Source organism: Cnephaeus nilssonii (genome assembly GCF_951640355.1).
Source record: "Cnephaeus nilssonii genome assembly, chromosome: 12".
In the NCBI taxonomy this organism is placed as follows: Eukaryota; Metazoa; Chordata; class Mammalia; order Chiroptera; family Vespertilionidae; genus Cnephaeus; species Cnephaeus nilssonii.
The window spans coordinates 30,742,198-30,769,769 of NC_137083.1; the positions used below are offsets into that span (position 1 = coordinate 30,742,198).

At 36.1% G+C, this 27,572-nt stretch overlaps 2 protein-coding genes across 7 annotated transcripts in view; one reads left to right on the forward strand and one right to left on the reverse strand.

The window, feature by feature from the left end:
* DBF4 (DBF4-CDC7 kinase regulatory subunit) overlaps window positions 1-24,144 on the reverse strand; it is a 28,437-nt gene extending 4,293 nt beyond the window's left edge. The window contains exons 1-11 of one of the 3 annotated variants that reach the window (XM_079785968.1): window positions 23,888-24,144; window positions 22,364-22,536; window positions 16,953-17,132; window positions 15,542-15,592; window positions 14,986-15,055; window positions 14,764-14,840; window positions 10,197-10,233; window positions 9,408-9,450; window positions 6,650-6,778; window positions 6,092-6,206; window positions 1,377-1,501 (exon numbers count right to left, since the gene is read on the reverse strand). In XM_079785968.1, the coding sequence (XP_079642094.1) occupies window positions 1,377-1,501; window positions 6,092-6,206; window positions 6,650-6,778; window positions 9,408-9,450; window positions 10,197-10,233; window positions 14,764-14,840; window positions 14,986-15,055; window positions 15,542-15,592; window positions 16,953-17,132; window positions 22,364-22,536; window positions 23,888-23,933 (1,046 nt within the window). In that variant the 5' untranslated portion in view covers window positions 23,934-24,144. Of the gene's footprint in view, window positions 1-1,376; window positions 1,502-6,091; window positions 6,207-6,649; window positions 6,779-8,846; window positions 8,973-9,407; window positions 9,454-10,196; window positions 10,234-14,763; window positions 14,841-14,985; window positions 15,056-15,541; window positions 15,593-16,952; window positions 17,133-22,363; window positions 22,537-23,887 lie in introns of those variants that run through there. The other 2 variants (XM_079785967.1, XM_079785969.1) reach the window with 2 other exon arrangements.
* Window positions 24,145-24,361: 217 nt separating this feature from the next.
* Window positions 24,362-27,572, forward strand: part of SLC25A40 (solute carrier family 25 member 40) — a 28,400-nt gene continuing 25,189 nt past the window's right edge. For 2 of the 4 annotated variants that reach the window (XM_079786182.1, XM_079786184.1), the window contains exons 1-2: window positions 24,370-24,462; window positions 25,086-25,121. Coding sequence is in view for 1 of the 4 variants with exons in the window: in XM_079786185.1 (XP_079642311.1) it covers window positions 25,124-25,154 (31 nt within the window). In the remaining 3 variants the exon portion in view is untranslated. Of the gene's footprint in view, window positions 24,463-25,085; window positions 25,155-27,572 lie in introns of all 4 variants that reach the window. The other 2 variants (XM_079786185.1, XM_079786183.1) reach the window with 2 other exon arrangements.

Here is a 27,572-nt window from a genome sequence, read left to right on the forward strand (position 1 = left end):
TAAATTAGTAAAAATCTTTTAAAACTATTTACAAAACTTATTTAACCTAGGTAATATTACAAAAATACAGAAATCTTAGCATTCAGACAAATTTAGATGTTTTTAAAGTAATAAAACTCTACAGATACAGCTGAAAACTCTAAAGTATCCCTCTTCCAATCCATTCTTCCCTTCCAGCATCTTGAATTTGGTGTTTAAAACTCTTTCAACCATATAAAGCAAACAAAGATGATAGTAGAGATATTTGGGTCACTTTCATTATCCTGAAAAATTTCATAACTTCTATGTTGTGATGTACATTTTCAATTTAGTTAGCAATGTGGAATGAGCAATTATTGGGAAACCTAAGGCAGAAACACATACAGTAGATCCTTGGGTTACATCGGAGATCCATCCCTATGGTGCCACGTAATGCGATTTTCGCTGTAAGTCAGAACCCACCTACACAAGCACCTACGTCACTCACATGGAGTACATACACAGCAGTAATGAAGTGAAACAGTAAAAAAAAATTAAAAGAAAGATAACAATTCCTGACCTTTACTTGTGGTAAATAAGTAATAAAAAAAATAAATAAAGCACATATGTACATACGTCGAAATGACGGAACTTTTTCTTTTTTATAAATAAATGGGAGATGGCGACATAACCATGAAACGACATATGTCAAGTCCGACGTAACCTGGGGACTGTCTGTATCTATCTATATATATAAAAGCCTAAGCAACTGGTCAACCGGTTGCTATGAGGACGCACTGACCACCACCAGGGGGCAGATGCTCAACGCAGGATCTGCCTCCTGGTGGTCAGTGTGCTCCACAGTCAACCTCCTACGGCCAGCCAACCTCCCACAGTACCTGCCCCTGGCCGGTCGGCCGCGATTGGATCGCTGGCCAGGCTAAGTGAAGAAAAGCTTCTTAAAACTTCCTACAAATTCTAACATTTTTATTCCAAGTGGATGGTAAACTTCATGGTTTACCAGGGGTTGACAAACTAGCACAATGGCTAAATCTAGTCTGCCATCTATTTTCCTAAAAAAAGTTTCATTGGAACACAGCCAACACCCATTCGTTTACATAATGTCTGTGGCTACTTTCATTGTATAATGGCAAAGCTGAGTCTTACGGTTCACAAAGCCTAAAATATTTACTATTTTTAAAAAACCCTCCTCTGGACTATAATGTTAAAACAAGGACCTTAAAAGTAATCTAAAATAAACACTTTTGGTAGTAAAGAGGAGAGAGGAAAGAAGTAATCAATCCTTAACCGTATTTACATTCTCAAAATATATATTCCATCTAAGAATAGGAAACTTTGGATTTATTTTTAGTTTAATAAAATAGTTTTAAAATTTAAAACTCAAGTGGATAAATTACCTTTTCTTTTTAGGCATGTCCCTTTCATGTTCCACAAATTCAAAAATTAACTTAGATACGATGTTATCAACAACTTGATAGCGATTACTCTGTGCAAAGTTTCTGTGTTGCTCAGTTAGGAGATGCTAAAACAAAACAAAAAAGCATATAAATTATATTTTTAAATCAACAGATACCTTTTTTTTTTTGCTCAGGTTTGCTAACATATATATGTCTCTAAAATTAGGTTTCTAATAACTACTCCAAAGTAATACCTTTTACTAGAACTTTGAAGGATGATAGAAGTAAAAGTAACTTTTGAGAAACCACCAAAACTACAGTTGACCCTTGAACACAGAGGTTAAGGGGTACCAACTCCCTCGCAGTCAAAAATCCATGTATAACTACACCAGTTGTCTCTCTGCATCTCCCTCACTCCAGATACCAAAATCCGAGATGCTCAAGTTTCCTATGTAAAACAGCGTAGGTCAATGCATACAGTCAGCCCTCAGCATCCACAAACTCCCAATTTCGGATAAAAAAAAGTACAGGTATTTCTTTAAAAAAATAAAATAAAATAATCCATATTTCAGTGGACCCATGCAGTTCAAACCCGTTTGTTCAAGGGTCAACCTTACTTTGTTTTTCAGTCTTGCATTTTTCAATGAAAAAAGTCAAATACTAATTTGTGGTTTCAATGTAACTGAAAACGAACTATATCAGAAATCTGAAGATAAAGATGGAGAAAAAAAATAACATTTACAGTGTTCTAACATTTTTGAGGACACTTTTCCCTTTACTACTTTATTTTAGCCTTATACAATTACCACTAAATAAAGTAGGACTTATAAAATATCCAGTGAAATGTTATAATTAACATACAAGAATCCAAAACAAGAAGCTATAAGGTAGATTAAACACACAAATGAAGTGCAATGAATGCTGTGAGGTATAAAAATAATTTATAAATAAGGAACACATTTGAGAATAAGCAAATGATTCTATTACACAGTGCTTATAATGGAGAATAGAGAGAAGTTATTATTAATTTTAAGAGTGGTCAAGAACAAATATAAGTTAAGTTCAGTGTATTGGAATAAAACTCACAGGAAACAAAGTTCCTTTTGAATAGGTAGAATCACCAGGCTAATTCTATTATTTTTGTTTGTTAGCTAATCAGGGAGTTAAGGGAGTTATATCCAAAAGCCTACAGTCCAGTAATGGCGAACCTCTGACACGTGTGTCAGTGCCATTTCTGATGACACGCGGCCGCTGTGGCGGCCACATGCCGAGGATGAAACATTTATGTTATTTAAAACATAAATATCGCGAAATAATGTTTTTTCCTCAAAGGGACACACTACCCGAGTTATGCTCAGTTTTTTGGCGAAGTTTGACACACCAAGCTCAAAAGGTTGCCCATCACTGGAGATGATCATAGAAGAACCTCTGTTTCCCTAGTTTCATAAAACTTTAATTTTTGGTGATTTAATTTATTTCCAAAAATTAAATTCTCCAGCTTTCACACACACACACACACACACACACACACACACACACACCCCTACACACACAGTACAGTTGACCCTGGAATAACTTGGGGGTTAGGGGGTGCCAAACCCTGGCACAATCAAAAATCCGAGTATACCTTTTGACTCCCTATAATACTAAGCATACTGCTGCCAAAATCGGTTTGGCTCAGTGGATAGAGCGTCAGCCTGCGGACTGAAAGGTCCCAGGTTCGATTCCGGTCAAGGGCATGTACGTTGGTTGCGGGCATATCCCCAGTAGGGGCTGTGCAGGAGGCAGCTGATCGATGTTTCTAACTCTCTATCTCTCTCCCTTCCTCTCTGTAAAAAATCAATAAAATATATTTAAAAAAAAATACTAACAGCATACTGTTGATCAAAAAGTCTTACCAATATAAACACAATTAACACATATTTAGTATGTTTCTATCATCTCCTTGTCTGTTAGTTCCTATATCAATATTGTCTGATATGATACACAACACTGTAGTAGATGTTATATATTTTACTAACAGTAGATATCAAAGATGAAAAGATAATGTAAAAAAAATCCCTACTTATTTACAGTTATAATATTCACGCATTTATAATGAAGTACCGTATTTTCCAGCGTATAAGACAACTGGGCATATAAGATTTTCCTGGGTTAAAAAGTCGTCTTATATGCCGGAAAATACGGTAGTTCAATATATCTAATCCATTATATCTAATCCCATCAATATAGTCCAATATACCATATTTTCCGGCGTATAAAACGACTTTTTAACCCAGGAAAATCTTATACGCCTAGTCGTCTTATACGCCGGAAAGTACGGTAGCAATATGATTACTTCCAATAGTTAAAATCTGCAAATAAGTGGACCTGCACAATTCAAAGGCCAATTGTATTCTGGTATATATATTTCTTCCTTCCTTGAGAAATTTAACAAATAAAAACTACGTATGTCCAGTAATATTAAATGAATAAAAAATGATTAAAACTTAAAAAGTAACATTAACTCTAAGTTCTGATTCAGTTTATTCATATTCTTAGAAGGAAAAATAATTATTTGAAAATAAGAAAAACAACTCTTATATAGTTCCCCTCTACTTCCACCTAGTTCTTCTTACTAAGTATTGATATTAAAAATACCCTAATTATTACCACTGCACTTCATACTTCATTATTTTGATTAATCCCACTTGCAAATGTTTTTATATCTATCTTCTCTGCCAAACCATAAGATGTATAAGAATAGAGTATATGTCTTATTATTGCTAAATCTCCAGTAATCAAATTTTTTCAATGAATGCCTTGATGCAGACTAAAAAGCATAAACATGAAAAACTTTAAAAAATTAAAAATAAAAAACAAAATCAATCCCAACATGCCCTTTCAGTAATTATCCTTTGTCATGGCAACTAGTGACCAAGGTTTTTGTTTTCTAGCCTCAACAGTTTCTGAGCATCAAATCAGGATAACAACTGATATTAAGGAAAGCATCCATTCCAGATTATTCTATGGTTAACAACATCAAAATAAAATTTAAGGACCAAGCTATAATTTAAATTTTCAAAATGATTTAGCTTCTCATTAAAAGTAATTTAAAATTAATTGTATTTTTCCTCCTTTACTATATAAATAAAACACAAAGCAAAAATACATTTTGGGTTACAAAACAATCATACTTCAAGTAAGAATCAGTAGAGCCGGAACGGGTGGCTCAGTGGTTAAGCGTCAACCTATGAACCAGGAGGTCATGATTTGATTCCTAGTCAGGGCACATGCCTGGTTGCAGGCTCGATCCCCAGTAGGGGACGTGCAGGAGGCAGCCAACCTATGCTTTCCTCTCTTCATTGATGCTTCTCTCTCTCTCTCCCTCTCTCTTCCTCTCTGAAATCAATAAAAATATATATTTTAAAAAAGAGCCAGTAGACACAGTTTATGAATCAAATGTTTTTAAATATTATTCTCTTAAACTTTTCTACCAAAACAAAACACCAAAATAAATCTATCTACTATTTTTAAAATTAACAATTCAAATTATAACAGCTAACATTTAGTAAGCACAGTGCCAGGCACTTTCTAAGTTCACACAAAAAGGAAGCCAATTTTTTTACCTGGGCAGCCTAGATACAAAACTCTTGCTTTTTTTTTTTTAAAATCAGTTTACAGGTTGTAATAGTTCCCATCTTTAACTTTCTCTTCATCCCACATATCCTTCCAACTATTCCATTTCTCTTTCTGCTACTTCAAAAAATTGTCTTCATTTTCTTCTCATCCTCCCATTAGTAAATCACATGCCCATTTTTTAATTGCTTAAGCCTGCAATATTACAGTCACCTATGACTCACCCTTTCTTACTCCCAACATCCAATCCACTGACAAATCCCCTTGGCCCCACTTTTGAATTACATCCACAATCTGACCATGCCTCCTGACTTCTACTTCGTCTAGGTCTCCATCATCTGTTCTTTGGTCCCAACAATCAGTTTACTTTAGCACTTCTGCATTGTTTATTTCAATATCTACAGGTCTTACTGTTCCCTCACTTCTCTCAGGCCTCTACTCAAGTATTACCTTATCAGTTAGGTATTCTTTAGTCTATGTAAATAGCAAAGTCACCATTCCTGCTTTATATTTTCTCATAGTACTGACCTAAATATTCTATATGTATCTTTATTATTCTTTTATCCTATAGTTACCTATCTCCCCACCCCCCCCTAGAATGTAATCTTTATAAGGGCAGGGAATTGGTCTTTGTTCAATACTACTTGCTCAGAGCAGTGATTCTCACATAGCAGATGCACAATAAATATTGGTTGAATAAATGAATAAAAATGATTTTTCGCCGAAACCGGTTTGGCTCAGTGGATAGAGTGTCGGCCTGCGGACTGGAAGGTCCCAGGTTCGATTCCGGTCAAGGGCATATACCTTGGTTGCAGGCACATCCCCAGTAGGGGGTGTGCAGGAGGCAGCTGGTCGATGTTTCTCTCTCATCGACGTTTCCAGCTCTCTATCCCTCTCCCTTCCTCCCTGTAAAAATCAATAAAATATATATAAAAATGATTTTTCAATATATATTTTCCCACTCTGGGTTCTTAAAATTTCAGATAATTCTATCAAACAGAAATATATACTACTTAATAATTTAATGTTATAACCACAATCAGATATCTATTCATGGTTTTAAAAATATCAAACCCCAAACATAAAATCACGCTTACAGTTTCGAGATCTTCATATTTTTGCAAGCAACATTCACAATATCCTTTTTTTTTCTTCTCTTTCAATTGGAGTTGAGTTGGGATTTCATCACATTTATCGCCATCCATTTCGATTCTGGTAGAAATATATGATAAAAGGATTAACTGCTGAACATAAGGAATAATACAAATCTATAGTCCCCGCCTATCAAACAGAATCTGCCATAATCTGCATAGAGATTTGTACCAACAAATAGTTGTAACCATTTTTCTTTTTAAACAATTGAGAAGCAAACTAAGAACATAATGATGATTCCAGAGCATATTTCAGATCACTTAAGAAAAACAACACATTTTAATTAGTTGCAATTTTCAATCCCTCTTCCCCCCATCTATCTAAAGTTTCTAAACGTGACACACTTAAAAGAGATTCAGACTTCAAATCTAGCCAAGGGGCAATAAAAATATATAGCGGGGGGCGGGGAACCGTAAGAGTGAGCAGACACACACACACACCATAAATGAATTATTTTCATGTTTGTTTAAGTGGATAAAAAGTTACTTAAAGTTTAAACCAACCTTAGTTTAACCTGAGTTTGCTTTTGGATGTTGGATGGCTTATCTATATCAAATGGACTGGAAGGCTTCTGAATAGAGTAATTTATATACGGCATATTGGTCAGTTGAAGATAAAATGGTCTATAAAGTCTAAAAGAATAAAAAGAAAAATACATGAACGTTTTTATGGTTAAAGAAAACACATTTGTTATTTTAAAATCATGTAATTCTTCTGGAATCTGAAACAACAGAAATCAGACTTCCCTTCCCAATTCTAGACCCATTTTTTTTAACACATTAAAAACAAACTTAGTTGTGGTAAAATACACATAACAAAATTTACTACCTTAACCATTTTTTAAGTGTATATTTCAGTCGTATTAAGTACATTCACAATGTTTTGTAAACATAAACACTATTTCCAGACCCTTTGCATCTTGCAAAACTGACTATTCCCATGAAACAGTAATTCCCCATTCTTTTTCCCACCAGCCCGACAACTACTGTTTTACTTCCTGTCTATATGAATTTAATGACTCTAGGTACCTCATTAGATGGAATCATGCAGTTTTATTTCTTATTTCACTTTACATAATGTCCTCACAGTTCTTCCATGTTGTAGCATGTGTCAGAGTTTCATTCCGTTTTAAGGTTGAATAATATTCCATTGTCTGTATATACATTATCCATTCATCTTGGCTATAGTGAATAATGTTATGAACATATATATATGTGCATGTATCTCTTCTAAGACCCCGCTTTCTATTATTTTGGATATATACCCAGAAGTGAAATTGCTGGATATGATATTTCTAATTTTTTGAAGAACTTCCACATTGGTTTTTCCATAGCGGATGCAAAATTTTCCAATCCTGCCAACAATGCTCAACACTTAATCTTCTGTTTTGTTTGTTTATAATGGCTATCCTAAAGAATATGAGGTATACTGTAATGATTTGCATTTCTCTGATGAACAGCCATGTTGAACATCTTTTCATATGCCTATTGGTAACTTGTATATCTTTGGGGAAATGTCAAGTCCTTTGTCCATTTTTAGTCAGGTCATTTGATTATCTGTTGTTGATTTTTTATTTTAATCCTCACCTGAGGATATTTTTCCATTGATTTTTACAGAGTGGGAGCGAGATGGAGAGACAGAGAGAAACGTTGATGTGAGAGACACATTCATTGGTTGCCTCCTGCACACATCCCAGGGAAATCGAGCCTGCAATGGAGGTATATGCCTTTGAACGGAATTGAACCCGAGACCCTTCAGTCCTCAGGCCTACACTCAATCCATTGAGCCAAACTGCCTAGGGCTTGACTTCTTTATATCAATGCCTTATTAAACATATGATTTGCAAATATCTTCTTCCATTCCATGTGTTCCCTTTTTCACTCTATTGTGGCCTTTGGTGCACAAAAATTTATAATTTTGATGTAGTCCAATTTTATTTTTTAAAATCTTTTATTGCTTGTATTTTTGGCATCATATCCAAGAAATCACTGCCAAATCCAATGTCATAAAGCTTTTCCCCAGTGTTTTTTTCCAGGAGTTTACAGTTTTAGGTTTTTAAGCCATTTTGAGTTTTGAAAACAAACAAACAAACAAATGTCCTTTCCCCACTGAATGATCTTGACATCCTTGTCAACATGTGAAGATTTATTTCTAGGCTCTTTATTCTATTCCACTGGTCTATATATCTGCCTTTTTGTCAGCGCCAAGCTATTTTGATGACTGTAGTTTTGTACTGTTTTGAAATCCAACTTTGTTCTTTTCAAGACTGCTTTGGGTGTTCAGGGTCCTGTGAGATTCCATATGAATTTTAGGATGGAGTTTTTCCCTTTCTGTAAAAAACATCACTGGGATTCTGACAGGGAATGCACTGGATCTGTAGATCACTTTGGGTACTACTGACATCTTAACAATATGAAGTCTTCACATCCATGAAAATAGAATATCATTTACTGATGTCTTCTCTAGGCCTAATTTTGAATTGCAGCCCCGCCCCCCCCATAATACATTTCATAAAGAGAAGCATTCAACACACATTAATCACCTCAGTGAGTACCCAAGAGAATTAATTACATATCTAAATGAGTAACTGGAAAGTCAAGGTAAAGAAATATGATTCCCCCATGCCAACTTAATTCACTTACACCTTAATTTTCATTAATATTATCCTATAATATATCAGAGTGAGTTTAGAAAAACTACCACATAAAATGTTAAGACTCAGCGATGGCCAGGTAAGCTCATTGGTTAGAGCATTGTCCTGATACACCAAGGTTGTGGGTCTGAACCCCAGTCAGAGCACATATAAGAAATCAACCAATGAACACATAATTGGAACAACAAATAGATGTTTCTCTCACACGCTCTCTCTCTAAAATAAAAAAGTTAGACTCAGATTTGTATTTCCAAATAGCAACTAATAATTTCTTTTTCACAAATGTAGAAGCAATTATTAAGTAGTTGTTACAAATCATATGGTACTGTATTTACCCAGATAATGGTTATTTGAAATATTAAAGAAATGAGTTGGTCTCATGATTGTTATAAATTTATATATATTTCAAGGAATTATTATCTATAACATACTGAAACTAAATTCAGCCCTGAAGTACAAATTAATTAATGCTACTTTCTGTTATTTCTGCCACATGTACATTAGTGTATAATATAAATCTAATATAACAGTATTGATAGAGGTACATTGATTAGATTTTCTGTCTTGTTATTTTATTTAAATGATGGAGATTGAACTTAGATACTTACTGGCTCATATCTTCCACCTTTAGAAAAGGCTTTTTGAGTCTACCTGCTTGAAAACATATTAAAACATGGTATTAGATATTACAAATCCAGGATTTAAAACAAACAAACAAAAAACTACTCTGGCTAAAAAAAACCAACACAACACACACACAAAAATCACCAACTATGTACCCATTATCCATTTCATTTCAATTAGTTTTAAGTCTCAGTTCAATCCATTTCAAAATAACAGAAGCTCTGTCTATATTCTGAGATCCTGAAACTAAATGGACACCCCCCCATCCCCAAAAGACCTCTGAGTAGAATTCAGGAGGCTCAAGAGGTTCAACAGGTAAAAAAACAAATTCGACTTTTATTTTTACTAACTTCTAACTGAAATTTGACATTTCCTCAAATTATGCATATAAGTATTACCCGTGCCGGTAATATTGATACAAATTAAAACAGGTATTTTCCTATCCTAATAATTACTACAGATATCTCAAAGCATCATTTATGTTCATCACTTTAAAATTACAGTAATCAGAATCAGTTCTAGAGCTTGACTTTAATGTGTAATTAAAGCATGTATATTATTATTTCATTAAAAATTCTGTTAACTCAATTCCAATATTTTTTCCTTAGTAAACTAATAATTAAAAAAATATTTTTTAAAACAGATTGCTACAGGGGTACAGGTTCTTAAAAAGGCTAGAAACTACATTTGAAGTTATTTACATGACTTTTAAGAAAATTATGTTCTGTTTTCTAAAGCAAACCAAACACATTTAAGTATATCAAAATACTTACTTCTTGTTTTCTGTGTGCCAACACCTACTCTTTTCCCCTAAAAAAAATTTTGATAGTGAAAATACTGGGTTTGAAAGTACAGTGAAAATTGCAATTACCCTTAAATTATTTTTTAAATCCATATAGGCAAAGAATAATATATATATAAAAAAATTCATTATAGTCTATCAATTCCAGTCAAGCTGGAATACATCCAATGTGGTCAACCAATCCCATTGATTATAACTGAAAACTGAACAAAATACAGTAAGCAACTACCTGAAGATTGAAAAGTAAACAGAAGCTAGAATACTGTTGAAGGAAGTAAAAACTTAAAAGAGAAGCTACCTTTAAGGGGTAAGTTTTCCATCCCCCCATCTTTCTCTTGCAATTTTGCCTTAAGGATGAACCAACCTATAGACATGGAGTTGATGGGAATAGTGAAGCCAGTTATCTCTCCTATGCAAACCCCATCTTTCTAGCTAGAAAGAACCTGGAAAGAAGCTCCTGCAATCCAAAGATTACAAAGAGAATCTTATGCCTTCTTTGATTTCTCCCACCTTTTTGCCCTTTTTTTTGCGGGGGCGGGGGGGGGGGGGGGGACGGGGACGGGTCGACAGTTATGAAACTGCAATTGTAGAAGTACCACAAGCAAATGAAATTGAGAACCCTTGACTTTCTGACCAGAGAAACTATGAAAAGGGTCACTGCATACTGGAGAGTGAAGGGGAAACCATAGACAATAGCAAACTGGAGAAGGGGATCCCTAATTCCCGGTATAAATCCACATAAAAACCACGCTTAACTCTAAGCTGCATATTCTAAGGACAGATACAAAGCAAGAGATTTGAAAATTGGAACTATAAGATTCAAACCACACTGCCCAAGTCTTGGGCTAAACAGAGAGCTCCATATAAGTCTTTGAAAACGGAAACTGAGATTAGACCTGCCATCTAATTTGAGACAGAAGTGATAGTCTGAACAAAACTGGATGACTGCCTGCTAAAACAATGACAGCAGCAGCAACAAAAATCCACCTTCTCTAAAATATTATCATAGATCTGGAGCCTATACAACATTTACAATGTCTAATATGCATTCAAAAACTATTTGATAACAGTTTATTCTTGTATTACTTATTATTGTATTATTTTCCATACAAACAATCATAAACCTACTTTTGAACACCCTGTATACTAAAAAAAAAGAACCATTCACCAGGAAGACATAAAAATATCAGATGTGTACACACTTAACAATGCTCAGGACAAATAATAAGTCAAAAGATAAAATTTAGAATATTTTTAATTAAACAAAGATGAAAATAGGACATGTCAGAAACAGGAACTCTCATTCATTACTGGTGGGAATGCAAAATGGTATAGCCATTTTGTAAGACAATTTGGCAGTTTCTTATAATACTAAACACACTTTTACCATATGATCCAGCAACATGCACCTTAATATTTATTCAAATGAGCTGAAAGTACAAAAACCTTCACAAGGATGTTTATATCCATAATTTATATCCATAACTGGCAAACTTGGAAGCAACCAAGATGTCTTTTGGATGGTGAATGGATAAACCATGGCACATCCAGACAGTGGAATTTTCAATGACAAAAACAAATGAGCTACCAAGTCATGAAGACATGAACTTTTAAATGCCTAATACTAAGAAGTCAATCTAAAAGGCTATATATATACTGTGTGATTCCAGCTCTATACTATGTGATTCCAACTATATGACATTCTATAAAAGGTGAAATTATGAAAACAGTACAAAGATCAGTAGTTGCCAGAACTACCAGTAAGTGGGGAAGGGAGGGTGAATAAATGGAGCATGGAGGATTTTTAGGGCATTGTAATTAAATTGTACAGTACTATATGGAAGACATGTCACTATACATTTGTCTAAACCGAAAGGCAAAAGTGAACCCTAACATAAACTATGGACTCTGAGTGATGATAATTTAATATAGGTTCATCAATTAGTACTACTCTGATGTAGATTATTGATAGTAGTGGATGTTGTGTGTATACTGGAAACAAGGGGTATATGGGAATATCTGTACCTTCTACTCAATTTTGCTGTGAACCTAAAGAAGCTCTAAAAAATAAAGTCTAGCTCTGTTGATATGGCTCAAGTCAGTTGAAGTGTCATCCTGTACACCAGGTTTTTGGGTTTGGTCTCAGTTGGGACATGTATGAGAGGCAGTTTCTCTCTTACATCGATGCTTTGCTCCCTCTCTCTCTCAAGTCAAGAAACATATCCTCAGGTGAGGATAAAATAAATAAATAAAGTCTATATGTTTTTAAAAAGCTAACATAAAATGTTTTGAGATGAAGCTAAAGCAGAGCTTAAAGGGAATTTATAGTAAAGGTGGTTCTTTAAAAAGAAGAATAAGATAAAACTAGTCAGGCTGACCAAGAAAAGAAAAAAAGACATACAATAATGAAAGAGGAGATGTCATTATAGACCCCATAGACATTAAAGACTTAATAAAGGAATATTATGAACACTTTTGTCATCAATTTGACAATTTTAGCAATATGTACAAGTCCTTTGAAAAACACAAACTACCAAAGTGCACTCAAGAATAAACCCACGGTTCCTCTAATAGAGAAATTGAATTCATATTTGAAAAATTTCCAACATAGAAAATTTAACACCCCGATAATCTTACTGATAAATTCTACCAAACATTTAAAAAGTAAAAGAGATTCTAAAAAAACTTGTCTAGAAAATAGAATTGGAAATACATTCTAGCACTTTATAAGGACAGCATTATCTTGACATTGAAATCAAAGACATTAAAAGAAAAAGATGACCAATATTTCTCAGGCACATATATGCAAAAATCCTCAAAAAAAAACCACCCCAAACATGTTTCTGGATAACTGAGGGGGGCGGACCTCAAAGCACTTTAAATAAATTAGTGGAGCAAATACGTTTATCCACCTTTAAAAATTAACCAAAGTATTTATGAGAATATAATTAATGTGTTAAAATTTACATGTATTACATAGTATGTGCAAGATTTATAGCTGTCCATTCAAGACCCATAAATGCACCTTCATTAAAAAGTTTTCTTTTTAGTACTTGGCAAACCAAAATTATTCTAGAAACATTTTTTTTTCTCATTAAAAAAAACTGCCAGAAGTGGAATCAAGTTGACCAATTAATCATACATCCTGGATTATAGAGATATTTGGTATTTTTATCATTTTTGTTTGGAGAGAAAAGATATTTTTCATACCTATGTAAAACAGTGGTCCGGAGGTATATGGGAAGCAACCGATAGATTGCCCATCTTTCCCATCTTTCCCTTCCTCTTTCTTTAAAATCAATAAAAACATATCCTTAGATGAGGATTAAAAAACAAAAACCAGCTTTTAATTTTTTTTCCTAGTGCCTGGCACACAGACACTGAGTATTTGCTGAATACTAAATGAACAATGGGGGGTACATGTGTAATCAACACCTAGCGTTTAAAAAGACATGATCTGAACCCTCAGAGTAAGGCACTGAAACCTGTTAATAAGTATCTTTCAAATCTTCCCCTCTTTTTCTATTACTACTTTAAGCAGGCCTTCAACCTTTTGCCTGATTACAGACATGTCATCCCAGAATATTCAATATGTGTGTGTATTCAGAATCCATAAATGTCCTTTTGAGTTTAAATTTCCATCAACTTCTATGTGCAATCCAAATAATCTGCAAAGTGCAGTAGCATATTTAGCATATTTCAATAAAGGAATATCCACCCATCATTTTACAAAAATCTGGGAACAGTCATTTGGAAATTTTTTTGTATTTGTAAATGAGACAACCAAACAAATAAAATATAAGCAATTTTATTTAAATACTGAGTAAATTATTTGTTCCTTTCTGAAAACTATTTATATTTTATGTAAATGAGAATGTATTAAAAATGTGAAGTCACAAAGACTTTATGAATCATTGTATATAGCATGCATATATGGGGTATTCATGATGTAAAATAGTTAATGAAAACTGTGTTCAAAGAGTTCAAAGGCCAGTGTCCAATTGCTAGTCTTGCCAGCAAATATTCTTTACTGGCAACCAGATCTTTCCAAAATGCCTATCCAATCAGTTCCTCTGTTAATAATCTTGCAATAAATTTCCAAAACCTTCAAGAAAAAATCTAACTCCTTTATATAGTGTAGAAACTCCTTTATACTTTTATGTGAACCCGCTAATTTTTCCAGCTTCATTTCTTGTCATTCTCTTGCTCTAAGGATCAGTATCTATTATAATAAAGAAAATTTGCAAAAACATGCCATCCTACTTATGACTTCATGTCTTTGTATATACACTCTTCTATAAAATTTATTTTCCTTTTAGATCATAGTCATTTAAGGATTGAGTGAAGAAGCAGCAGACTACAAAAGAATGGTCTGACAGATAGACCATATAACAGAACTATGACTACAGTATGCAAGTTTACCTTAGGATATTCTGGCAATAATATATCCTACTTGGCAAAAAAATCCAAATATTTAAACAAAAACCAAACTTGATCACTTTCTTTAATTAACCTAAAAATGAATGAAAGTAACATACCAAATCTCTTATAGAAGTGCTTGATTTCTTGAGTAAACACAATTCCTTTTTCTTTTGTTCAATGTAGTATCTTATATCTTTATTAAAAGAAAGAAGGGTTTAAGATTAGCATTTTACCTTTGGAGTTAACAGGTATTTCTTGCAATAAGAATTTTCACTATGTAAAGTTTGGAACCAAGGGAAAGAAATATATAAGAAATAAAAGAAGGATAAAATCCTTACCATCAATATGAAGAATTTTTACTCCCCACGATAAGGCATTTGATAATATACTATTTGAAGGAATAAAGTCCTGTAAAAAAAACAAAACAGTTTTATAGTTTTTCTAAGAAATTACTATTTTAAATGAACTGAATTTAAAAATTATTTGAAACAATGTCACTGAACAGACTACAGTAGTTACAACAGCAATGATAACACCAGTTTTTTCTTCTGAAATTTCTAAAATCTATCCTGCTTAATATATTCCCATATTCTTGACAATTAACACTCAATATAGCCTTACAGTTATTAGTTTCAAGAAATTATTCCATTTAAAAATACCAAAAAATGCTATGAGCTTCAGAAATCTTTAGTAATACTTTAAAAGACCACCAGATGGAGATGTTTCTTCATGAAAAGTAGATTCTGTTCTTTGTAAATCAAGATACAAGCTGATATTTAGATTTTTCCTATGAAAACAAGGAAAGATTTCAAGAACATCTATCTCTATTTTCTACTTGAGTTTCTAATAACAGAATATACAGTGTGAGTTTTTAAAGTTACTACTTATACTTACGTGATCCTTGATAGCTTTTTCAGCTAATAATTTTCCTCTGCTCAAACACACCTATAAAAAAGACCAGAGAACAATCAAACATAGAAAGTTCTAACATAGTGCCTCATTGAAAAAGGTAAAAAGCTAAACTGAATTGAATGTTGTCGAGACCCAAGGTCAGTTCTATAGTGAATTCTATTTAACATGAAAAATAAAATAGCTAGATTCCTCTGAAACCGTCTAAAATTCAGTAAGTTTACATTTTAGTTTTCCATTAAACTAAAGATGTAACTGTATATATTGTTTTTATATGGTATTTCAGTTTTTAAATAAAGCACCAGAAAAGCAGTTGAAATGCTATGAGTAACAATTAATGTGGAACTAGTCACTGGTGTATAATCTCATTCCTCCAAAAAGCATTGAAAAGATATATTAGCTTTCGATGTTCTCCTCTGTCTTTGACTTTTTTCCTATGTATTTGTCTTTTTTTGTCAAGTGATATCTCTATGTAACTCATTTCTTCTATTCCCTGCCCTGATTTTTCTTTCTTCAAAAATGGCTACAGTAGATAAGTTGAGATTTTAAAATGATAATTACATTTCAATCTGAAAATAAGATAAACATTTTAGTTTTTAATCTCTTCCCTTTTCCAATTCAAGTTAAATCAGTTTAATTTATTCTTCACTGTATCTTCCAACTTATTGGCAAAAGAGTATGATGTCAACAAATCTAGAATACGATGTCAACAAAACAGAACTGGATAGCTGGGAGAGCCTAAAATGTGTAGAAGTTTTGTGGCAAACTTCTACACATTTTAGGCTCTCCCAGCTATCCAGTTCTGCCTTTATTCATTTACATATTAACTGGTTGCAAGAAAGCAGTAAACAGTCAATAAGTAAACACATGGGTATTATGGCTATGTTCCAATAAAACTTTATTTGTGAACAACAAAATTTAAATTTCATTTCATTTCCACTTGTCACAAAATATTCTGATTTTCTCCCTATTTGAAAATTTAAAACCATTTTTGGCTTGAAAGCTATAAAAAACAGGTGATGGGCTGGATTTGGCCTGTGGCCATAGTTTGCTAAGCCCTGCTCTAAAACAAACAAAATATTTCCATTTCTTCTTTAAACAATGACCCACTGTTACTTCTAAGTTATAAATTACTCTAAAAACTAAAGTCATATCGTCATACCTAAATGCAAGGGTCTATCTTAGGAAGCAGAATATAACTATACAAGCACTACTAGGAAAAAAAAAAAAAATCACCCCTCTGTCAGACAGCAGCCCTATTAATGACTGGAAAGCTACACATAATGTAGACATTGTTCTACCTAAGCAAACTCTGATGCCAGCCTGCTCTTAAAAATCATGAGATCCTCAGGCTGTAGCCTTTCTGAGCGTCTCAAAGCACATTTGAGAGACTTACTGAATCTGGAGACTTAAATGAACTTCCATCATGGCTGGGATGAGGTGAAGTGGTTTCTGCAGTATATGCAGATTCTGGACTTGGTACAGGAGAAATTTGTCCAAAGGTTTGTGCAAATTTAGCTTCCTTTTTATTTGAAATAAGATAACTGATATCTTTGCTGAGAAATTCTTCAACTCGCTAAAGGAAAACAAAGTATTTTTAGTGAGTCATAGAAATCAGACTTTTTATACGCTAAGCCAGCTTTACACCTTTACCCTACCCTTAAGAGTGTAAAAGGGTTTGTTTAAAGAAAATTTCCCTACTAAAATGTTTGAAAACCATTACTTAAATGTCTGAATTTAAAAACACATGTACCAAGGTCAGTATTATTGACAATCATTCCCATCCAAAGGCAGGAAAATTGAAATAAGTGAAAACAAATACTAAAGACTTCTAAAATATTTTAAACAGCTATACCTAAATTCTACAGGATCTCACAATATAAATAAATTTTAAAAATGAAGCAAAGTATGTAATAGATGAGTTAATTTCATGTAAGCATTAAGCAGAATGTACGGCTAAGGCCAGTGGTCCCCTTGGTTAAATGCAAATCACTACTTCTTTTTTTTTTCCCTGAGCAATTTTCATTAACCAGTATATAAAGTAAGTATTCACATTTATTAATTCCAGGGGTTATAAACTCAAATGCCTACAAGGGCCAGCAGAAATATAAAGGAATATTTTCATTTTCATTACTACGTGGCCCTCACGATTGCCAGAGTTTCCAATTTTTCAAGAGAAGCCCAATCTCCTACATGCTTCTAAAAATTGTGATAAAATATATATGACATAAAAATTTAACTATTTTCAGGTGTATGATACAGTAGCATTAAGTACATTCATGTTATACAATCACCACTACCCACTTGCAGGACTTTTTCATCAATCCACCTGAAACTGTATACATTAAGCCAAACTTCCCATTCCCCTTAGCCCTACTATTCTACGTTGTTTCTATGGATTTGATTATTCTATATACCTCATATAAGTGGAATCCTGTATTTGTCCTTTTCTCTGGCTTATTTCACTTAACACAATGTTTCCAAGGTTCATCCATATTGTAGCATGGGCAGGAATTTCATTCCTTTTCAAGGTTGAGTTATATTTCATTGTGTGTGAATAGGACATATTATCTATTCATCTGTTGACATTTGGGTTGTTCCCACCTTTTGGCTATTGCGAATAATGCCGCTATGAACAGGGTCTTCAAGACCCCCGGCTTTCAATTCTTTTAGATATATACACAGAAGTAAAATTGCTTGATCATATATTAGTTTTATTTTTAAGTGAGGAACCCTCATGCTATTTAGTATAGCAGTTGCATTTACAATCCCAACAGTGCACAGGAATCCAGTTTCCCCACATCCTTATTAACACTTTTTTTTTTGCATTTTAATTTCTTTACTGATTAAGGTATTACATATGTGTCCTCATCCCCCCATTACCTTCCCAACCGCCCCCCCCACTCATGCCCTCACCCCCCTGTTGTCTGTGTCCATTTGTTAGGTTTATATGCATGCATACATCCTAAAGGATGTGAGATGGTATCACATGTGGTTTCGATTTGTATTTCCCTAATGATTAGTGATGTTGAACATCTTTTCATGTGTTTATTCACCATTTGAAGATCTTTGGAGAAAAGTCAAATTATCCAAATTCTTTGCTCATTTTAAAATCAGGTTGTTGATTTGTAATTCTTTATACATTCTGGATACTAATCTCTTATTAGATATGTGATTTGCAATTTTTTTTCCTCTCATTCGGTGGGTTGTCTTTACACCTTCTTGATAGTGCTCTTTGATGAACAAAACCTTTTCATTTTTATAAAGTCTAATGTATCTATTTTTTATTTTTTTTTAGTTTGCCTGTGCTTTCAGTGTCATATCCAAGGAACCAACACCAAATCCAATGCCATAAAGATTTTCCCTTATACATTCCTCTAAGAGTTTTAGGTCTTATGTTTAGATCTTGATCTATTTTTAATTAATTTTAGCATATGATGCACAGTAATGGTATAACTTCATTCTTTTGCATATGGATATCCAGTTTTCCTAGCATCAGTTGTTGAAAAGATTGCCCTTTCCCTACTGAATGGTCTTGGCAACCTATATATGATGGTTGAATTTCTGGTCTCTCTATTACAATGGTCTATATGTCTGCCTTATGCTAATACTACACTTTCTCTTGGTTTTCCATTTCCTATAGCTTGAGTTACAACTCTTTAGTAGTGAATAAAATATCATTTATAATTTAGCCCCCAAATAACACTGTTTCTTGCCACTTTCCTTATCTAAATCCCAAATTCAAGTAATAGTATATTAGTTGTTGCTCGAACAAACCACACAGACATTTACTTGAATATACTCTTTCCTCTACTTAAGTTTGTTCATTCTGGAATATTACCAGGCTTTCAAAACTCAGCTCAAACTTTCTCTCTCGTATAATTTCTAAAGGCAGAACCGATCATTTCCATCTCTATGTTCTAATGGCAATTTCTCGATAGTTTCTGTTAAAGTATTCATAATGCTAACCTATAAATTATTTAGGTGACTGATGTTCCCATAGAATAAAAATTCCTATAGAACTAGACTACCTCTTACTTATTTTTGCATCCCCAGCATCTAAACTAGTGCTGGCATATGAGAGACACTGATGGAATAATTTCTGAATGAATTTCCACATCCAAATCATAATCATTTTTTCAAAGCAGAGTTCAAATTGTGCCTGTAAAATGGCTTGCAAGATTCTTCAGTTGGCTGCAATCTTTCCCTCTTCTTGACCTTCTATGTTGTATTAAAATAACTATACCCATACCATCTCTACTTAGCTGAGGGAAGATGGGCATACGATTCATTTTAGACTGTAACAAACACTTAATACTATGCCCTGTACTGCTGATTTAGTTTTATCATGGTCTTCAATTTATTAGCAACTGCTATTTTCTTATGACTCATTGTCACAATATACATCAAACAACTGTCTTCAAGTTCATGATATGGCCAGGTATCTGCCCTTTTATCTTTTTTCTTCCCCAACTGCCTTATTTTAGTCCAAACTGTTTAGACATGGACTTAAATGTGGCTGGTTCCATATCCTTTTTAGATGGTTTTGTAACAGTTACTTTCTTTGCCACAATTAAAGATATTTCCCCATTATGTCAGACTCCATTGCTGTGCTCTTTATGGTTGAACTGGTCAGAAGTGCACTCTCCAGATAAATGGGGCATTTAGAGGTTTTTCATTAAAACTAGAGAAAACAAATGCATAAAGTGGACAATTAAAGAAAAGGACAAAGATGGTACTAATCTGAAACAAGATTAATTACAAAAAAGAAAGGCCTAAGTAATCCTAAAACATTAAATAAGCAAAAAATTTTTAAGTAATATCTAATTCAACTAACTGGTACTTAAAGTTGAATCCTAAAACTCTTAAATTAGTGTCTAGAGGTCAAAGTTCCTTAATAATTCACCAGAGATCTTAACAGTCTTTTTTCAGTGGTAGAAGTGGTAATGTGCTAGGGACAGAAATAGGACATCACTAAATTATTGGAAAGATAGTATATGGAGAGATCAGAATTTGATAAAAACATTTTTTTCCTGAAAAGAAATTAAGGAATCAAGTTAACAAGTCTATATTATCAAATGCATAAATTCATTCAAAATTTCTTTCAAGAGCCTCAGGAACTGATGGGGAGAGGTGAGAGAGAAAAAGGGAGACAGGGCCAGCAGTCCCAGCACTAGCTTCTATACCGCTGTTTTAGCTAGAGCAGTTCCCTTTTTACTGGCTTTACACTTTGGACATCTGAATATGATTTCCTCTAAAGTATGCACTGCTAAAAACACAAATCTAGTCACAGATTTAGATCAGAAGGGCTAATGGTTATTCATCACATATGAGAAAGCTGCAAAACTGTATAAGATAGTTCTTTTTGTAACCATTAATTGCTAGAGGAACAGAATGGTGCAACAGCATGTTAGTCTGGGAATCAGACTAGTCATTTACCTTCTCCGGATCCTTAAATATTTAATTTCTAAAATAAAGGGGTCTTTACTCAATGTCTAAGGTCCTTAAAAAATTAAGACTTTTGATAGGGGGTCCAGTCAACTTGGTAGCAGGTCTATATAAAACATGGACTTTTAGGAATATAATCAGCTGGTTATTATGATATAGAGTACTATGACAAATGTGTTCAATGTTTTAAGAAAATGAATAGCAAAAAAGTAAAATAGCTTTTCAAAGATAGGTAAATAAAAAAACCACAACAATAAATAATTCCAGCCCTAACCGGTTTGGCTCAGTGGATAGAGCATAGGCCTATGGACTGAAAGGTCCCAGGTTCAATTCCGGTCAAGGGCATGTACCTTGGTTGTGGGCACATCCCCAGTAGCAGGTGTGCAAAAGGCAGCTGATCGATGTTTCTAACTCTCTATCCCTCTCCCTTCCTCTCTGTAAAAAATCAATAAAATATATATATTTTTAAAAATAATTCCAGTAAACTTGTTACTTGTGCTCCTGCAAATATCTACTCCTGGAAAGACAAGATCTGTTCAAGATGTTAACCTTAACAAACTGCAGCAGAGACCTTTTAAACAGGAAGAATTAGGAAATAAATTAATAAAATTTTAGCCTTACTTGCTAAAATTTACCTAATATTAACCTTAAGCCCAAGAAAATCTTAGAATTTTACCCAAATTTTCTAATTTCCTAATCATTTACTCAATGTATAGGGTAGAAAAGAAACATGTTTTCCAAATTCTTAATCCAAAATTCTGTTGTTCCCTTAATGACATTCATTGTGTTGAGACTCTTATCACTCAAGAGCAATTTTACTTCTCAGGTTTCCCTGGCTCTGTAAATAACATTGTGTTATGCTAATCCAGACAAATTTATGTAGCTCTCCAATAATCACAAGCAAGGAGTTCCTGCTATCTGGAAGACATCCCAGCATTACTAAGAAAAGACAATTAGCAGTTCCACCAGGACAAGGGAGTCTCACCTCACTTCACACTTTGTGAACTTTACACTAATTATTTAAATTAATAATCACAGAGGGCATGTGCTGGGGGGTGCGGGTGGCTGGGGAGAGATCAGTGGGGGGGAAAGGAGACATATGTAATACTTTCAACAATAAAGAATTTTTTTAAAAACAAAATAAATAAATAAATAAATAAATTAATTAATTAATAATCACAGAAACCTGAAAGTTTTACCAGGCTACAAAGGTTAAAACAGATAGTTTTCCATTAATGATATAAAAAGTTTGCACTTGGTACTTACGATGTTTTCCAAAGTGACATTTTAAATGATTATATATTAAAAAGTACTAGTTACAAATTTTTCCCTTTTTTTCAGTGTATGATTTTGACTTACCCCTCCTAGGTCCTTAATGTCCTTTTGCAGTTTTTCAGAAATGGTGACAGAAGGTAAGTCGATGTAAAAAATCTTTCCCCAAAGTGGCTTATATTTGGATTTTTCTGGTTTGTTAACAGTTTTCAGAGCTTTCAAAGATGGTCTGTTTTTTTCATTTTTGAGTTGGATTTCACCTATTGTTTAAACATTTAGAATGAGATGTTTTCTACAGACAAAAAAAAACTTAACGTTGTCTTAAAAATAGTTTTTATACACTAATCATATCACAGAAGGGGAAAATCTTTTATCCCACCAATTTAAGCTGTATTTCTTTGTGGTCCCACTTAGGATGATGGGAAAAATGCCCAATATAGTTTAACGGTTACTGTGTCGTAAAGCAATTATTGTTTACAGCCAAGAGTTGTGTCTGAAGGAAATATTCATGCGTTTATGTTTTATGTACGAAGGGAGGGAACTAGTACATAAAACCTTATGGAAAGATTTTCCTCCCAAAATGCAAACTTCATGGGGTATCTGCTCAACAAATATTTCTGGAGCATCGCCGTTCTGCTGAACTCTCAAAACTGGTACTTAAAATGGTAAACGCTGGGCCCCGCCAGGGCGGCCCTGAGGCCCCGAGGCTGAGCGTGGACCCGCGCGCCAAGGGGTCGCCAGTGGGACCCCCGGGGGGCACGGCCAGGGCTGTGGGCCTGGAAGCAGGGATCCGTGTTTCCATCTCTCACCCCCTCTCCTTTCCGCTGTCTCCTCTCCTCTCTGTCTAAAGTCAATAAAAACATACATTTAAAAAAAAAAAATGGTAAACCTGTAGCAATGCAAGAACCCTGTTCCCGAGAAGGACCAGTCCTCGGAGATGCCGCCCGGCTCGAGGTGTAGCTTCATGGAGGGCCTGCCTGTCTGTGAAGAACTACACGGTCCACCCGCGGCGCCAGGTCACCCTTCCTTTCACTACTTCCACGCCGCTTTAAAAATGACCTTTCAGAACACCCTCTGCTCCTAAGTGGGAGGTCACTGGAGAGTACTGTGGCATATCAAGTATACAGAGTTTGTTTTTGTTTACCTACATGAAAACAGCCCACGGTGAGTTTGAAATACAAATACTTTCAGCCTCAGGAGGGAAGAACACAAAGGAATGAGACCAAGATTCCACCCACAATCGCCCACTTTAAATCAGGAAGCCAAAAGCCAGGAACTTTTAAGCTGCGGATCGAGCCGCGAGATCCCGGGACTGGGCGGGGGGGGGGGGGGGGGGGCGCACATTGCTCTCAGGTTTTACCACAAGGGCACCCCCTGGAATTTGGGGGCCGCAGTTAGGGGCGTGGAGAGCGCGAGGGCTTGCGCCAAGATCCGTTCCCTTTTTGAGGCAAAAAACCCTGAATCGAGGGAACCTTCCTTTTAGGCCACAGAGAAGGGCGCACACGGCAGAAAAGCAGCAGGGACCCACAGGGAGAGCTCCACCGAATCAATGGGGGCCCCGGGAGGGAGGAAACGATTAAAGGGACTGCAGGCGGAGGAGGGGCTTCCTACCCTGGACATTTCCTTTGCTGTGGATCCTCATGGCTCCTGGGTTCATGGCAGCCGCCCGGCACCTACATGCTGGATCCGGAGGGCGTCGGGCCGGGAGGCCGAGAAAGCGCGGCTCCCCGAGGCCCGGAGACCCGCCAGCCGCCTCCCTTCCGCAGACCCGCACACCCGCGCTGTGGAGACACCAGGCCCGCTAGCCGGACTTCCGGGCCCCGACCAGGTTCATGGCTCCGAGGAAGAAGGCGAAAGGCACACACCGGAGGCTGCGGCGGTTGAAGATTTGAAAACGCGTCACGAGGCCGCGGCGCCCAGACGCGCGCCCCGCCTCCTCACGCCGCACGTCCCGACCCGCAAGCCCCGCCCCCTGCTCGCGCCGCACGTCCCGCCCCAAGCCACGCCTCCTCGCGCCGCAAGCCACGCCTCCCCGAGCCGCGGGCCCCGCCCCCTCAGGCCCGTCCCCGCCCCGCCCCGCCCCTCCCCACCGCGATGCCCTCTGCCTCAGATCCGCGCTCGCCGGCCGGCTGCTGGGCGTCCCTGCGCTGTCCGGAGGAGGCTCCGTGGCCCCGTGTCTACCACACGTAGGTGGATGCAGTGAGCGCCCGAGGCCGGCCCAGCCCTCCCCCGGCGTCCTTCCCGCCTCCTAGGGTTGCCGGGGTCGCCCGCCGTGCTGCCGCCTTCCCCGCCAGGTTGGCTTGTTTCTGCCGCGTCGGCCGTCCGGTCGTCTGGAGGCGCGGCGGCTGCGGCTGCGGCTGAGCCCGGACTCAGTGTCAGGCCGGGCGGGGAGGCGGCGGCAGCCCCCGCTCGGCGCGCCTCCAGTCGCAGAGCGTGGTTTCCCGCGGTCACCGCAGACCCTGCGGGCGGGACGCAGGCCGCAGGGGGACTTGCTGGGGTGCTGGCGGCTGGGGGCGTCGGAGGGAGGGTCGGGCCCGGAGGCCCCCTCCTGTACTTGACCCTGTGTGCTGCTCTGCTTTGCACAGACCTGTTTTATGGTGGAGAAGTTTATTTCCCCGAGTGGAATTTGAAGTCTCAGATCTTGGATTTTGGGGTCTGGACTGGACCCTTACCAGCTTGTACGGCTTTGGTTAAATTACCTAATCCCTTTGAGCCTCAGCTTTTCCATCTATAAAATGGGGATAATAATGGGATTATAATACGGATTAAATTAAGATATTTTGTAAAGTATTTCCATCTTGTTTTGTAGATGATGAAAACGCTTCACACAAAAATACCGGCTTGGGTATGTTTCTGCTTGTAAACTCAAGGAAGAAGGGTAATACTTTGCACTTCTTACCCCCAGGCCAGGATAGGCACTCACTGTTTAATGTTGATTTTTGACCTAATAGTTTAGAGAAGTTAGTGCTAATAAAACCGTTTCGAAAATAGCTACCTGAAAGCATAGACAAGGGTGGATTGGGATACCTTTAGCCAAAATGGAAAACAAAAAGAGAGGGTTCAGGTTTGATTACAGATGTTTTTGTTGTTGTTTTGCGGATGGCTTTAAATCGAAGGGCCTGGGGAGACTGTCATGGAACTATGTTTATTAGACAGTTGGTAATTTTTGTCTGTAACGCAGGAAAGATGTCTGGGAGTGGGGTGCGATAAAGACAGGGAAGATTGATTGGCTGAGGGACATCACACAGACCAATCGCTAATTCTCAGTCATGGGAGAATGAGACCAATCACTAATTCTGTAGAGGTTAGCAGATCTTGAGAGGCAGGAGGAGGTGTAGTTTGGACACATAATCCAACATTACTAGTAGAATTTCTATTTGGGAAAAACCTGTTTTCAAAATGCAAACTACAGAAAGAGAGCAAGATTTTACTGTTTATAGAGAACGTTAAAAGGTTGAGAAACACTAATATAGTGTGTAGTTACAGTCGTGGGAGGAAATGAAATGGCCTAGGGGAGCTTGTGAAGTAAGAGAAGTAAGTAGTGATGAGCAGAGGGTGAGGAAATTAGTGAAAGAGATGGAGAAAAGGCCACAGAGTTAGGAAGAGAACTGGGAACAGAATTGCTGTCAAAAATCACAGAAGCCCAGCCGGTGTGGTTCAGTGGTTGAGTGTCAACCTATGGTTCCATTCTGGGTCAGGGCACATGCCCAGGTTGCAGGCTTGATCCCCTGTGGAGGGTTAGGTGGGAGGCAGCCAATCAATGATTCTCTCTCATCACTGATGTTTCTATTTCTCTCTCCCTCTCCCTTCCTCTCTCAGGTCTATATATATATATATATATATATATATATATATATATATATATATATATATATATTTAAAAGTCACAGAATTGCAAACATTGGAATTATGTAGGCTTCACCATATGGATTTGGGTAATTTTGAGTCTCAATTTTAATTTATGAAAAGGGATGATAAATACTTCTCAGATGTGATGATTAAATGAAACATTCTTATTAATACAGTGCCTGGCACAGAGTGAGGGCACAGTAAGTGCTATAATTGTGGCAAACTCCGCACCAGCCCCTCTATCCTCAAGAATTCAGAAACTCTTAGACTTGATTCATTCTGGTTGTTTAAGAGGTCATTGGTTTCCTTAGTGAGAATTTCAGCATATTGATAAGCTAAGTAACTGTACTAGGTAATGGTAGGCTTGAAGTGGAAACATATTGAGTGTACTTTTGCAAAAAATCTGTCAGCGTAGGGAATTACAATGATAGGAAGGGAAGATTGGGTCTTTGGAGGATATGGGAAGGATTTAAACAGGTTTCTATTGAAGAAAAAAAAAATGAAGCCCATGTTACGTTCTATTGAAAGATGAATTACCTTCCTTATTTACTAGAATGAGGAAGGACAGTAATCTCATTATCCCTCTGCTTTTAGGCACACCCTTGCCTGCATTGTATGTGATAATCCCAAGCTCTGAAAAGCAGAGTCTGTTTTACTAGATAGTGTTAGTAACTTTCTAATCTATAACCCAAGATTAATTTAAAAGAAATTATTATTGGAACTCAAATCTTTCAATAGCCATCGGATGAAGGACTTGGTCCTATATCTGTATCCTGCAACTATAGAAACCTGCTCATATATTGGTAAGAGAATAAGGTTTATGTTAAAGTATGTGTTGAAATGTGCTTCAGGTAAAAAGTATACATTCAAGAAGAATATTTGTGGTGAAACGTTTGGTTAAAGAGTTCTATTAAGCAAAGTAGGAGAACATTGAGTAGAAGGAACTAATTAAATGAACATTTATCTCTGAATCAGAAATAACTCATTCAGCATGGGCTCTACTTCTAAATAGTTTAATGACCTTGGGCAAGTATTACCCTTTCTGTGTTATAATTTCTTCATGTATAAATGCAGACAATATCTGCTCACTGTACCTAGTAATTTTTTTGTGATTGTCAAATGAGAACTAATTGACTTTTTCAGACTACCTCATACAAACACAAATATAATTTTCTTATCCTATAATCTAGAGTCTAGACAAACAGATATATTTGTTCTTCTGTAATATCATCACTTTCCTATTTTCTTTTGCTTAAGTCTCTCCACCTGGCTGGCAATTGATCCTCTTTCCTATTTGTAGCAAGCCTAGCTTAGATGCAGCCATTATTTCCTGCTCATTTGGAGCCTGTAATAATTCCTGTTTGGATTAATTTGCGAACTATTGATATACTATCTTCTGTTGCTACTTCTAATCTTTAATTTTCACATTTTAGAGTCTCATTACTCT